The following is a 15329-nucleotide window of genomic DNA, read 5'->3' as shown; positions in this document are numbered from 1 at the left end:
ATCCGGCTTAGTGTACATCATCACTTCAACACCTCTTTGACATCACTTTGTACAAACGTTTTGTATTGTGAGGTAGTGAAGACTGGTTATTTTAATATAATGGGCAGTATCGGCTTTGTCAGGTCTTTGATTTCATGTAATATTTCTGCGTAAGCAAAAGCGGGAAAATTTACTTTCCCTCGATCGAGTGCAACGATGGACGCCTTCGAACTTCTCGAATGGCTAAATTGATGCACTCCTCTATATGTATAACTCATCGAAGACAATGGTTTCTTTTGAACGGAAAGATTTGCGGCGCCCTAAGTTTTGGAAAACGTATGTTAAGGAGCCCTTTGGTAGCAAATTTTCCAGTGGAATTTGCCTTGGTTCCTCTCGAAAACTTCATTGAAAAATGGCGGGAGTTTCGACCGACCATCGATACTGCAAGACAATAGAGTGGCCATCGCATCCTCGTTTAGAGTGATTTCTGCCATCCTCTGGCAGAAATTTAAAGAGCGCGAAAAATTGGAAAGTATGCTTGGATTGTCAATGCCCTAAATTCACTTCAAATTGATGCAGAGCGCGATGAAATTTAAAGCGCGATCGACCCAAGCAAGTTACTACCAACTACTTAAATCAAAGATGATCTTGATCGTGGGCAGCGGTTGAAGAAATTCATAACGTGACATTTTTGACACTTTAACACTGGAGACGACGAGGTCGCCGGATCTGATTAATCAGGTTACCTTTTGTGAGGAAATGGTTCAGGAATCAAGGTTCAAGTTGTATTAACATTTTTTTTTTTCACATTCATTGTGCTAGGCCAATTTGTCTATCCTTTCTGGTTCACACAGTCTGAAGTCATGGCATTCAGCTCTAGTAATTTCATGAGCCTATGTGGGATATATAACATGTTAATTTATTTTTCTTTGATATTCACTGTGAATTGTTTCAAAATTATATTATGTTCTTTCTGGTTCATCCAAACTGAAGTGGAAGTGGTATTCAGAGTAATATCTGAGTTCCACTGGGATATATAACCATGTTCAGTAATTCTTTGTTGACCTTTGCCGTTCATCAAGACCAATGTTGTATATCTTTTCTGGTTTACCCAGTCTCAAGTCCTGGCATTGTGTGTGATGCCTGAGTGCTTCTGGGATATATAACAGGTTTTGTCTCTTTTCTTTGAAAAATCCACTTTTAACTAGGCTATAATGTTATCTATCCTTTCTCGTTCACCCAGGCTGAAGTCCTGGCATTCTGTGTGATGCCTGAGTGCTTCTGGGATATATAACATGTTTTGTTTCTTTTCTTTGAAAAACTCAGTTTTAACTAGACTAGGCTATAATGTTATCTATCCTTTCTGGTTCACCCAGGCTGGAGTCCTGGCATTCTGTGTGATGCCTGAGTGCTTCTGGGATATAAAACATGTTTTGTTTTTTTTTTCTTTGAAAAATTTACTTTTAACTAGGCTATAATGTTATCTATCCTTTCTGGTTCACCCAGGCTGAAGTCCTGGCATTCTTTGTGATACCTGAGTGCTTCTGAGATATATAACATGTTTTGTTTCTTTTATTTAAGAAAAATTCACTTTTAACTAGGCTATAATGTTATCTATCCTTTCTTGTTCACCCACGTTAAAGTCCTGGCATCCTGTGTGATGCCTGAGTGCTTCTGGGATATATAACAATTTTTGTTTCTTTTCTTTAAGAAAAGTTCACTTTTAACTAGGCTATAATGTTATCTATCCTTTCTCGTTCACCCAGGCTGAAGTCCTGGCATCCTGTGTGATGCCCGAGTGCTTCTGGGATATATAACAAGTTTTGTTTCTTTTCTTTGAAAAATTCACTTTTAACTAGGCTATAATGTTATCTATCCTTTATGGTTCACCAGGCTGAAGTCCTGGCATTCTGTACGGTGCCAGGGCTCTTCTGGGATATTTACTATGTTCCATAATGTGAACATACTTAGCCTTTTATATATTTGTACACATTTGAGGAAATTTGTCAATTTATTCTATTCTAATATATTTGAAATTTAGTAGGGTCCCCAATTAACTCTGTTTTCTATAGTTAATCCATGGACTTTTCATTGAAGTACATGTCAGTTTCAGTGACGTTCGTACTGGCCGGAAGTGTTGCACTTTGTTCTTGGCGAGGATTGTTTTCAATTTCAGCGTCATTTATTTCCTTTATTACGTACAGTCCAGATCTTCTATAGCGGACAGCTCTACTTACGAGCACCAAAAACAAAAAAACAAAAACAAAACAGTTTAATTCAACTTCCATACAAGCTCCGTATTCACACATTCCCGTACGCAGACAGCTCAATTACGATATATCTCCTTCCCGAGGGTTTCCAATCTCTTTGAACACTGAATTTGGAACATTTTTTGCCAAGGTTTTTGTCAAGTTACCGGAACAATAATTTGTTCACTGTGGAACTGCGTAACGTAGGGCCTGTTTTTAGTATCCGCTCGCCGAGATCTCGACCTGAACCGGCAATCCGCTCTAAAAACATTTTCATGAACGTCCCATTTGCCGTCAGCCTGGCTGCTTGATCACAGTTTATTTTTGGATTTGTTAGTTCTAGACTCATCTCACGGAGCTTAAATGGACCTTTATTTCGAATTAAAAAATACGTACATCATTTTCTTAACTTTGAAGGAAATCTCAAGTTTTTTAATTCACAATTGAACGTATTTCCCTTTATTTTAATCGAGAAAAATCCGTGGAAAGGACGCCTGAGATTCTTTCTGACACGTAAAGAACATTCTGAATTCTCGGGAGACGGTGAAACCGCTGATGGTCTTGGATTTTCCCTATAGTGTTTGTATGTACAGCCGGGATCTCTCCAGCGCTGGAACCCGGTGACCGTGTGGGCATGGGACGAGTGATTGTGTAGGAATAGTGTGAACTAGGCGAGTGTTTTGATTATTGTTTCGATTAGCGTCTTTGTGATCTATAAGGACATTACATTGGCGACGAGGATGGCCAACAAGGGTTTATTGCCTATCGATTTGTCGGGATCTGCTTCGCAAGTGGCTGAGAAATGGCGTAAATGGAAGCGTGCCTTCGAATACTATGCCGAGGGCAAAGGCATCGACAATGCTCGAAAGAAGACTTCTCAGCTCTTACATTTTGCCGGGATGGAGGTCCAAGACATCTTCGAAGATTTGCAAGATCCTGGTCCCATTCCTGAGACAGGTGACAATGCTTTTAAAATAGCGATTCGAAAACTAGATTCCTATTTTCAAGTGGAGGAAAACATCCCATACGAGCGCCACGTTTTTCGCCAGTTGGCACCAAAGGAAAAGGAGACCGCTGACCTGTACCTGTAGCCTTAAAGATCCAAGAAATCGAGACAGTCTCAGCTGAAGATGAGGAACTGCAAGTAGTGCGTGGTTGCCTTGTTAGTGGAAACTGGGAAGGGGCTCCAAAGTCATATGTATGTGTCCGTAACGAACTGACCTTCATTGGCCATGTCATCCTACGCGGTACGCGAATCGTGATTCCTGAAAAGCTTAGGCAGAGAGTGCTTCGTTTAGCACATGAGGGCCACCAAGGGATTGTGAAAATGAAAGAGAGATTACGGTCGAAAGTCTGGTGGCCAGGTGTAGATAAGGATGCAGAGCGCAAGTGCCGAGGGTGTTATGTGTGTCAGCTTGTCACCAAGGAGACTATAATTCCACCAGTGAAGACAACACCGTTGCCAGACAGACCATGGCAAGATCTGGCGCTGGACTTACTTGGGCCCCTACCAACAGGGGAGCATCTGTTAGTCTTGGTAGACTATTTCAGCCGCTGGGTGGAAGTTGACGTAATCTACTCTACTACGTCGGAAGTGATCATTAAGTGCTTAGACAAGCAGTTTTCCAGATACGGAGTGCCCCGTACTCTGAGAACCGACAATGGAGCAAACCTGGTTTCTGCAGAAATGGATGGTTATCTTGATGAAATGGGTATCAGGCGTAGACTGACGACACCCCTATGGCCAAGAGCAAATGGAGAAGTCAAAAGACAAAATCGCTCATTGTTGAAGGCAATGAGGGCAGCCCAGGCTGAGAAAAAGGACTGGAAATCTGAATTGAACAAGTACCTCCTGGCGTATCGTTCCACCCCACACTCGATAACCGGTAAGAGTCCAGAAGAACTGCTGCATGGGCGAAAACTGTCAACCAAGTTACCAGAGTTAGCCGGATTTGATGATTATGACGAGGCGACACACCCTGAGGTGCGGGATCGGGATGCTGAGAGAAAGCAGAGAGGCGCAGATTATGTTGACAAGAGACACAATGCAGCTGATAAGCCGAATGTACAGGAGGGAGAGTTGGTGCTGCTTGAGAAACGGAAAGAGACAAAGCTCTCAACATGTTATGAGAAGGAGCCTTATAAGGTGATTGAACGTCATGGAGACCAAATCAAGTTAAAATCATCACAAGGGGGCTACTGATCCAGGGGAACCAGGCTCTTCAGACGCGGTAGTGAGCGGTGTACCTGAGCAGCCCTCTGGACAGGAAGCCTTGCCCAATTTAACAGTGGAGGCAAGTGCTACTCCAGTCAAGGAGCAAAGCCCAGTTCAGGCCGAGCCTTTGCCAAGGAGGTTAGGGAGAGTCACTCGACCTCCCGAAAGACTAAAAGATTATATCACCCTGTAGCTGTGACAGTGACTTTGCAGTGACTGCAGTCATCTAAGTAATGTTGTGTTTTTACTAGTTTTCAGTGTATCATAAAGGACATTAGTCATACTTATTGTTGTAATAAGGTAGCGGGTTTGTAAGCGAAGGAAGAAGGAGAATGTAGTGTTTGTATGTACATCCAGGATCTCTCCAGCGCGGGAACCCGGTGACCGTGTGGGCATGGGACGAGTGATTGTGTAGGAACAGTGTGAATTAGGCGAGTGTTTTGATTATTGTTTCGATTAGCGTCTTTGTGATCTATAAGGACATTACATTCCCGACATAAAAAAAAATATCGTCAGAATCCTTTGTAATCGTGTTACTGAAACACGGAGAGTGCTTTTTCTCATCGCTATTTTAAGGGCTGGTGTCAATGTACATCTTTTTATTTTATACCGTTCCTTTAATTAACATAACGTCTTCAGATGATGACATGGTTCCGTGAAAGTTGACGCCTCAAACGATTTGCGATGATAAATTAATGGAATACAATGGGAATGAAATGTTGCAAGGAACTGGGCACCCAGCTGAGATACAGGAGTTTTACTCCCGTTTCTCAGCTGGATGCCCCAGCCTTTTTTCGGTTGCTAAGAGCATGCGGCTTGTTCTTCGCAAACGAACTTGCTCAACCAAAAGTATAGCGTATTTGGCGACGTGCTCTAGTGAAACGGTCAGATTTTGAATATCTGCGCATTTGAGACCGGCCACTCCAACAAGTTCTGACATTGCACATTTATTTTGCCGTCGCTGCTGCCATTCCTCCAAGATTTTTCTCCCCCATTTAGTGTTGTATTTTGTTGCTGTAGGAGTGGCTTCCGACACAAAACTGGTCTCTTCTATTTTACCCTTTGGGGAGCAAAACCGACCAGGCATGTTTCTACTACAAAGGCTCTACGAAAATGAATTTCCTAAATCAGTGCTGAGTATTTCCAAACTCCTATCCAGGTGATCGGGTGACGTAATTCGGAGGACTGGGGAGAAAAATTTTAACGCCATATCCCACAAAGGCGCGCGGCCTTATTTTCGAATTTAACATGGCAGACGTGAGATTAGAGCTTGTCGGGTCTACTTGAATGTTCTTTCAGTAACAGGAAATGTGGTAGACACTGAATGATCTGTTGAGTTTTGGCGATGGAAATACTGCAGGGAGTTTGGAAACAACACCTAAGGCCGCGCGCGGTTGTGGGATACGGCGTTAAAATTTTTCTTCCCAGTCCTCCAAATTACGTCACCAGATCACCTGGATGGGATAGCTCCATGCCCACGTGATTAACATGACAAACACATTCTATTGTTTCACTTCCCAAGTACGATAAAATATTCGCGTCCGACTTTCATGGGCTTTAAAATGGCTCGCCTGCGGCTCGCCGCTTTAAATGCCCATAAAGGTCTGCCGCTCATATTTTATCTATTGCTTAAACATTTTATGGGAAACGTTCAGGGGCGTAGCCAGGATTTTTCAAAGGCGGGATCACACTGTGTCAAACTAAGGGTACTCGCCAGATTGTGGAGTTTTTGCCACCTGAATATTGTAAGTTGTTTGCTTTAAAAAGGCTTGTAACGGTGGGGTCACGGGCACCCCAGGAACCCCCTCTAGCTACGCCCTTGCCGTTTTTCATTCATAAAAATTTGGGTGTCATAAGGAGGGTATGCTACCATACAGTACGGCAAACTATGAATATAGACACATTTCCCACAAGTCATACCGTTCAATAATCACCTTACTTTAAGTTTAATGCCTAGGTAAGACAACGATGAAGAGCCTGAGATGTATCTTCTAAAATAATATGGCCATGGCCATTATATCATTCCCTTTGCTGTTGGTCACAGCCGCTCTTAGCTTTTGGTCACAGCCGAACTCTAAAGGAAGTATATGATCTGAAATAAAATCATCCTTACAGTGTTTGGAGTAGTTGTCAAAGGACTGAAATGAAAAATGCAATCTGTCAAAATATCGTATTCTAAGGTAAACAAAGACGTCACAATATCAGTATTCGAGTTTCAAGCTAACCGGCTGTTCTCATCCAGAACAAGTACAGCCGTGTTGTTATTGTCCTCGTCGTTCTTGTCCATGCCAAGGGAAGATACACTTTCAGCATTTCAAACTTCTTTATGATGGTGTGTGAGATCAACCAATTAGTTGCAAAAAAGGAATTTGCAACCTGTAATTTCCATCTGAAAATTAGAGTTGGTCTACAACCCGCACTTCAAATCATGTTGTAGCAACAACTTTCCATACCATAGTTTCATGCTACATCTCTGTTAAACATTTTTTTCTTATTAAATGAATTGGTACAATGTGGCCTTGTGTATCATCATTTGCAAATGATGCTACTCGGGCCACAAATAAACTATTTTCCCTCCAAACGTCATGTGATTGTCCTATTTGCGTTACAATGACTTTCGACGCCATTGAAGGTTAACAAGAATTAGTGAAATTTCCAATTGTTACCGGACGACTGTGCAAAGTTGAGTACAAATAAATACAAATAGCCAGACAACAGAGATCACAGAGCCACTTAAGGTGTTCGATTCCTTACCTTCTTTGTTGAACCCATAAGTTACCAGAGAATTTTCCATTTGGTTTCACCACACTCGGCAAAATATGAAAAATACAGCTCACTTTGATTTCGGCTTGACGGGCGAAAGATTGTTGTCGAAGTCCATTAGTCGTCGCTTTTAAGATTCCAGATATTTATTTTTCACCTCCCGTCTTCATTATCCAATTGACGTTCCATTCTTTAGCTCCATAAGAGTATATTTTGTTTAAAGATGCACTAAAACGCCATTCCCGTTACAATGGCTTTCGACGTCATTGCAAGCTAATTAAATGTTCTCCTGAGTGCACCAGAGAAATCTACGCATTTACCCCAACCCCCTCAAACCTAACAAAATACGCACTGAAGACTCTATGCACAAAGACACCACTTAGCAGAGGAGTGACAGGCAAGACTTTTACCGACACGGAACAAAATTTAAAAAAATTAAAAATCGGAGAAACATTACCCATTTTCCGACTGGGATTGTCATGCTGGCAACCCAGTAAAAATCAAGCAAACGGTGCCACAATTTATAAATTTGAAAACGAACCTCCAACAGTTGAAACCTACCTTATACTGCTCGGTATTTTAAACCTTAAAGTGCTCCTGAGATCAAAACTTCATTTTTTTAAATATTTTCTTACCCACCGTGCGAAATATCAATCCTTTACGAAGAGTGGAAGTACGTTTGTTTCTAGCGATTTATCCGAGATTTCACAGCCACCATTACTTGGCCTTGTTCCCGGAGAAGGTTGCGTATCACAGGTGGTGACGTCAGAGACTTAACGCCAACCCTAACCCTAACCCTTAAGAGGACTAAGATAAAATCCAACGAATAATAATTGACAAGGTCAAATTTGGCTTCTCTATTCCGTGTGGTGAAAAGAACATTTTACACGTATAAATATTTGATATATATTTTGTCTCCTTTTTCTCTCATAACAAGAACCAGCGCGTACGGTGCACGTCTTTATTTACCTTTTTTTCTATGTTTTTTTACGGTCTTTTTGGTTTTAAAATAATTAACCACAGCGTCGGAAAAAAAAAAATCCCGTTACGCGTTTTACTAACAACCGTCTTCGACAACAATTTCATTTTTCGCCTTTGGATATCAAGTGAGCTTTGTTTCTAATAGTTTGCTCACTTGGTATTATATACAACACTGAAGTCAAACGGCAATTTCTTTTTTTTATGGATTTAACAAAGTGTTCACTAAAGTCGCATCTAAGTTGTCTGGCAATTTACATTTATTTTGTACTCAACTCTGCGAAGGTAAAAAAAAAAATTGGAAATGTGACAGTGAAGAATTATTTGAATGAAAGCTTGTTGTCTCTTTTGTGCTTCATTATTTACGGTCAAGGTTCTTTCGAAAAGGGTTTGATGTGAACTGTCAGAAATTTATTTAATCGCATATCCTTTGTGACACGGATTGTGTCTTGTTTGCACGCACGAAATTGAAATAGGAAGAGTTTTTGCCTCTAATAGCAAATATTTTGTTTCTTTCAAAAAATTATTCGCTGGAAAAGATTTTTTTTGAGATTTCCAGCCTTTTTGAATTTATTGTGTTTTGTAATATTCGAGCTTAACAAATTTGCATACGTGGGTTGAAATGAGATACGGGAGGCGTTTTGTGGCAGTGCACTGTAAGCAGTGCATAAGTCACGAAAATAAACAGGTCTGTTGGAAGTGTGCTTGAGTTTCAACAAAATGAGCCCCAAAATCAGCAAAAAATTGTGACGCTGATAAATAATAAAGTAGCTGCTATTCTCAAAACGATGGAATTACCTGGTGATAAATAACCTCCTCTTGGAGAGTAAATTTTTTAACTTTGCAGAAACAATGTCAACCTCAAGAGTTGGGCGATTGTGATCTTTGTGTTGAATTCGCACATTGCTTGTCAAACTTTATCACACTTGAAAGAAAAAGGAAACGAACAAAAGCAAAAACCCGGTATCTTGCCTTCATTTGACACAGATGCTTCACTGTTTCGCGAGTAAACACGTCGCGGTAGCTTGATCACGGCGCCCGCTGAATTCTATGTCACTTTCGATTTTGCGATTTACTTGTGCAATAACAAAATTGAACGTAGCAAAAACTCGCAAACTGTTTTTCGCTAATGGTAACTTTTTATATTCGCAGCTCAAAATTAATGTTGCTTTCATGTCGTAAATTTCGTTGCTGATGGCAAAATCTGTTATTCTCGATGGACCGTCCCGAAAACTTCTCTCTGCTCTTCCTAAAAACTGTGTATCAATATTTGTTTTGCGTAACGCAAGCTAACAAAATCTGTACCTTGCTTAGTTTGCATTTTCGGGCGTTAGAATAGAATTTTCGGTCCTATGCTTCTGTTACGGAGTGGTATATTTTTTAGGTCATCCATCCAGATACTATCCCGCCGGACAGGGAAACTTCAGTGAACGGTTGTATTACAAAGCTGTCAGATGCTCAGAGTGCACGCTTCAACTTGTCGTGAAAAGAAGTTGTGAGGGAACTTGGAAATGATCGACATGTCAGCCTAGAAGCCAATGTTTCTCGACTCCCTTTTATTTTCTTCAATCTATCTGGGTTTAGTACTTTGCTAGTAATCACATGTCTTCTCAGGGGGCTATTTACCTAAGATTTTAACCATGAGATGACAATGATATACAATACCAAACAGTATTGTGTACTATTACAGCTACATATTATGCAAAGACAACTTGAATATCCTGGAAGACAAAACTCAGCTCAGTTGACAATATGGAATAAGGCGCTGTGTTACTGCACTACCACACGTACGCAATGCGTGCCTATTTTTCTAAAGATGACAGAATTTTTTTCTTTCTCACAAATGATTATAATAGGCTGGTAGCCAAGTTTTTAAGCTCAGAAAAGGATCTGTTTCGTCGTATCAACGTGTAAGCCAAAGGGCCTCTGCTGGCACGACTTCTAGGTGACACTTGAAATGGTCTTAATGACCCCGACTTGAACAAATTGACTGGAACGCTGCAGTTCAATACCACCCAACTCAGTCCCTTCTGTTTTTGAGTAACACGTACCATAGGCAACCCAGTGTGCGTTTATGGAGCTCAAAAATATTATGCGAGCATTTGCACAGTTTAGAAAGAGATTGATTTAGTTCGTAGCGTTCGAAGACATTCTTTATGAATGTAGTATTGTTCTTTATAGCGTTTCTTCGACAGTTAAATGAAAAGATGTTTTTAGCATCATCTTTGTCAGTAATCAGGCGTATTCATGTTGACAGTAACCAGGAGTACACGCAGGTTAGTCTGGAAGTTCTCATTGAGACTTGGCTTAACAAAATGTCTCGTTCGCGATATACATCGTCTGGCGTTCTTATCAAGGAATCCAAACAGTTAACTGCGGTAACATACAGATCAATATCATCTAGAGCTTCGTCGGCATCACGTGTCCCCACGGAATTTGTCAACTGCAACATACATTTTCAATTTTGTCCTTTACAAGATTACACAGGCTTCCCACAGAATACGGAGCATTCGCAAGGTCGTCCGCTATGTTGAAACCGTGTCAAAGGGATTTTTTTTCTACATGCACAGCTGTCCTAGTCCCCAAACTGGTGCACCATGATGACGAGCACCATTTGCGAAAAACAATTGGCAGCATTAACAAAAAACGGCCCACCAGGGATGAATACAACTCTCACCATTTAAAGAGATGGGGGCAGCCTTCATCAAAAAGAGGCTCCATTTCTAGAATCTCGAGTCATCGTTAACGAAAAGTCTGCATTTACAAAAAGGTATGCACCATTTATTAAAAACAATAATGGCTGAATTTGACTGGAACGGCATCTCATAAGGTATCGAGGTTGATGTGGTCGCGAAGGATTCAGTTTCTCTACGGTGAAGTCTCCAATCGCTTTGGCCCAAAAAGCGTCCAACCATTGGAAGTATGAAATTGCGGTTCGGACAGCTGAAAAACATTCTTCCCCGGTTTTTTTTTTTTGGTACCTTTGCCCTGTTTCAAAGTGCAAGGCTTAGTGTAGTAACACACCATCTTTGGCCATTTCGCGCTCTTTACCGATGTTTATCAAAAGGCTTTGGTGCCGTTGTTGGTCCACGTCTTTTAAGTAATCGAGTAATTCTTTGTGGCTCGCAATGAAGGCGCACGGGCACTCAGGGCATTTCAAAAATTTAAATCCATTGTCTCACATCCTATGCTCAACAGACATCAACTTCCACCGGCGAGGCAATTGAGTTTCCCCACCGCAACTCGCGACATTGATGCGTTTAGATCAAGACATGAACTAAATCATGGATTTTTCATTACCAGAAGACCAAAAAAATCAGTTTGTTAGATGAACTTTTGCACCGATATCAAGGTCTGTCAACCTACTGCGACGACAACAGCGTCGCCACCTCCAGCCGAGACAAGTCCTACCCACCCGCCTACGACATCTTTAGACAAGTCTGCAAAAGTTATACGAGAAAACTTCCCGCTACACCATTCCCCGTCCTTTTGTCAGATCTGTGTCACTGGCAAAACTAAGACCTCCCACAGAAACGATGCCTGTCTCAGCAACATTGCAATTGATAGGTAAACCGGTTTTGTACAAAACACCATTGCCTTCAGAGACACCTGCATTTCTTTTGGCCAAATTCCTTTGTCCACCCCAACGCGCAAAATGGCGAAAACAAGAAGTAAAAGACAATGGGAAGTTTACTAAACAAGTTAATTAATAAACACCATATAAGCCTGGACTGATGTCTTTTAACAACACTAATGAACTAACATCATGGTGGCAGACATCACTACAATTTCTTCTTGTGATTGCGAACATAAAAAAAAAGGTAACGTAAACCTGTACTCGCAACGCCTCATGTTTAAATGCTGTTTTGGAAAACCTGAACAAACACCGCAAAGATGCTTATTGGCTATGGCACGATTTACTAGATATCTTGGATTTCATTGCCCCGATTTTCAATCGTGGATCAATGAGATCACCGTCGACAGGGAGAGCCAACTGGTAATAAAAGGTTATGAGGCAGTCTGACTTGTTTCTTGGAAACCTGTTGGTACTGATTGGATCGCCTAATTGAAGAAAATGACATGTACCAAACCTGTTATCACTGATGTGCTATAAAGCTTAGTCGTCCGCGTTCCATGTTCATTACTTTAAAAAGGTGGGTTACACCAAGTGTGAAATTTGTCTTAAAGATCTCGAAGTCACCACCGCTGCTTCAGGTAATCTACCTTACGCGCGTTAATCGGACTGGACGTTATGCTCTTTCTTCTGTCTTGAAGATTTTATTCATGGTTATCGACAGTGCCTGCACGAGAAAGTGATTCCTGACTACAAAATTCAAGAAGGCGGTGAGCTACCTTTGTGTTAGCACAAGGAGTTGCCAACCATAAAAGTGCGTTCAGGTTTTTTCTACCCTGTTGCAGAAAAAACCTCGGAAATACTCTCAGTAGGCGGATGAGGAACCATTCTACGTGTCCTGTTACAAGAAACTTCCTTTGTATCAAGTAGATACTCAAGAACAGATACCAGCAACAACCAAATTAAAAGACCATTACGACCCAAGTTACAAATACAGAACGCTATCATAGTCGGAGCAATGGAGGACAGGGTTTGCAAAAAGAGACCTTCCACCCTTAAATGAACAATTTGGTGAAGATACTGGTGTTATATCTGAATACAGTTCATGAGTGTCACTTTCGTTTTGTGATATTGATCTATGTACTGCTTTGAGTCCACGAAATAGATTGTTTTTCAATTGAATAAAATGCGTGGTGTAATTGATGTAGCCAAAGTAAGAAGCCGTTTTAAATACCTTTATTGGTTACCCAACAAACCAGTTTTGCCTTGTCTTTTCAAGAGTTGATGTAAAGTGACGTAGGTGATTTCTCTTTTTGGTCTGTGATGACATCATCTCTACCTCACTGCTTCCCTGTCTTTCCCATTGTTCGTTTACGTTTATATTTGTGATACCACCCGGATGGTTGGGCGGACACACAACAGAAGCACAACCTACAAGTCCTGCATCTCATTAAAACCTCTCTTGCGTGTACCTACATGTCGTGCATCTTATTAAAACTTCCCTCGTCTCCCTTCACGGCCCGCATCTCAATAAAACCCTAGGATCTAAGCCGCCATCATCCATTATTTTAAGTGGCCGACATTTTGCATAACCTAAGTTAGTCATCCGTCACATACTACTCATGCGCATGCTGTGAGATAATAGCGACCTTAAGCACGTGCGTTTTTGAGACGCGGGCGGCAACCGGAAAAGAACATTTCGCGTGCGAGGACAGTGGTGTCTCCCAGATTTTTATACCAATCATCTCAAATGGAGAAAAGATATTTAGCAATGTAAATGTTCTTGTGTGAAGACAAGCTAAAAGGGAAAACAGCTCACTTCCGGTTGCCGTGCGCGTCTCAAAAACGTGCGTGCTTAAGCTCCCAAATAAATCACCAAGAAATGGCCAATGAGATTTCTCGATTCAGTTAAAAAATTGCACAACAAAAGTGTCGTTTCTTTTGCTTAGACTCAATGTAGAGCTGTATTTAAATACAAGGAAAGGTTACGTTTATACAAACGTTGGCCGTGTAGCACTTATATTTTAAACAGAGTTAACTGAATAGAGGGTAATGTGAAGTGCTAGATTTCTATCCCATATGAAACATGTGAGCGTTAGCCCTACTGATGGAAATGGGCGCACACAAGGACAGAGAAAAACTCTGACCAGGGTGGGAATTGAACCCACGACCTTCGGGTTAGATCTCCGCCGCTCTACAGACTGAGCTACAAGGTCAGACGGGAGCAGGCCGTGGGAACTGAAGATGTTAAAGTCAGGGCAATGAACATGTACAAGTACAAGAAAAGGTTACGTTTATACAAACGTCTGACATTGTAGCTCAGTCGGTAGAGCGGCGGACATCTAACCCGAAGGTCGTGGGTTCAATTCCCACCCTGGTCAGAGTTTTTCTCTGTCCTTGTGTGGGCCTATTTCCATAAGTAGGGCTAACGCTCACATGGTTCAGATGGGATAGAAATCTAGCACTTCATATTACCCTCTATTCAGTTAACTCTGTTTAAAATATAAGTGCTACACGGCCAACGTTTGTATAAACGTAACCTTTCTTGTACTTGTACATGTTCATTGCCGTGACTTTAACATCTTCAGTACCCACGGCCTGCTCCCGTCTGACCTTGTAGCTCAGTCGGTAGAGCGGCGGAGATCTAACCCGAAGGTCGTGGGTTCAATTCCCACCCTGGTCAGAGTTTTTCTCTGTCCTTGTGTGGGCCCATTTCCATCAGTAGGGCTAACGCTCACATGTTTCATATGGGACAGAAATCTAGCACTTCACATTACCCTCTATTTAGTTAACTATGTATTTAAATACAATGCATGCATATGGGAGCAGATGTAGTTTAAAGTTTGTGAGGATGGAACCACTGCGAGGCTTTTTGACCTGAACTGGAATTTGAAGCAACAAAACGGTAGTAGTTGACACCAAGGGTGACACTGCTGTTTTCATTCCTGATACCTGGGCATCAGGCAAAATGTGTTTCATGTAATTATTGTTGTATGTATACTAATGAATATATAGCGTTTTCCTACTAATGATCCAGAATATTTTTTTAACGCATACAGGAAATATGCTGTACTTGACCGGCATCCTGGTGAATGTGTCCGACTCCAATTGGAAAGCGTTAAGTGGCAAGCTCGAGTCGGAAGGCGGAAGTTGGGCAAGGTTTCTTCTAAAAGTGATAAATGAACTGATAAATTCTACTTTACCATTTTCAAAGGAGACGTTTGTGTTGGCATTTGGTCTGGATTTTCATCCTGAACCCTTTGATTTGTGGAGCTCTCTTGTGGAGGCAAACAAGGAACAATTCTACATCGAAACTTTAAGGTCCAGAGAAACGAAGGAAGAAATTATCAATGAGGTCTTGAACGTTCTTGAAAAAAATGGTGCAGGAGAAGTTCGCACTTGGGTTCAAAACTGGAAATTAGTGGCAGAAGTTCTCGATCCTTCTTCTGCAGCTGCTATACTTTACCATTCGCAACAAAGTCCTAATTTTGCTGAAAGGTGTGTTGAGTGTCTACCCAGCGAATGTCACAATAAGGAAACAGGATCAGGGTCCTGGGTTCCGAGGCTCCTT

The 15329-nt window shown here is 41.4% G+C and overlaps 1 protein-coding gene across 2 annotated transcripts in view; it reads left to right on the top strand.

Moving 5' to 3' along the window:
- LOC137975631 (uncharacterized) overlaps positions 1–15329 on the top strand; it is a 112730-nt gene that overhangs the window by 79941 nt on the left and 17460 nt on the right. For both annotated transcript variants that reach the window (XM_068822763.1, XM_068822764.1), the window contains exon 5: positions 14818–15329. This exon is cut by the window's right edge and continues 667 nt beyond it. In XM_068822763.1, the coding sequence (XP_068678864.1) occupies positions 14818–15329 (512 nt within the window). The remainder of the gene's footprint in view (positions 1–14817) is intronic.

The sequence above is a fragment of the Montipora foliosa genome, chromosome 11 (assembly GCF_036669935.1).
Source record: "Montipora foliosa isolate CH-2021 chromosome 11, ASM3666993v2, whole genome shotgun sequence".
Taxonomy (NCBI): domain Eukaryota; kingdom Metazoa; phylum Cnidaria; class Anthozoa; order Scleractinia; family Acroporidae; genus Montipora; species Montipora foliosa.
The sequence above is the reverse complement of the archived record's forward strand: the minus strand, read 5'-3'. Positions and strand labels throughout refer to the sequence as shown.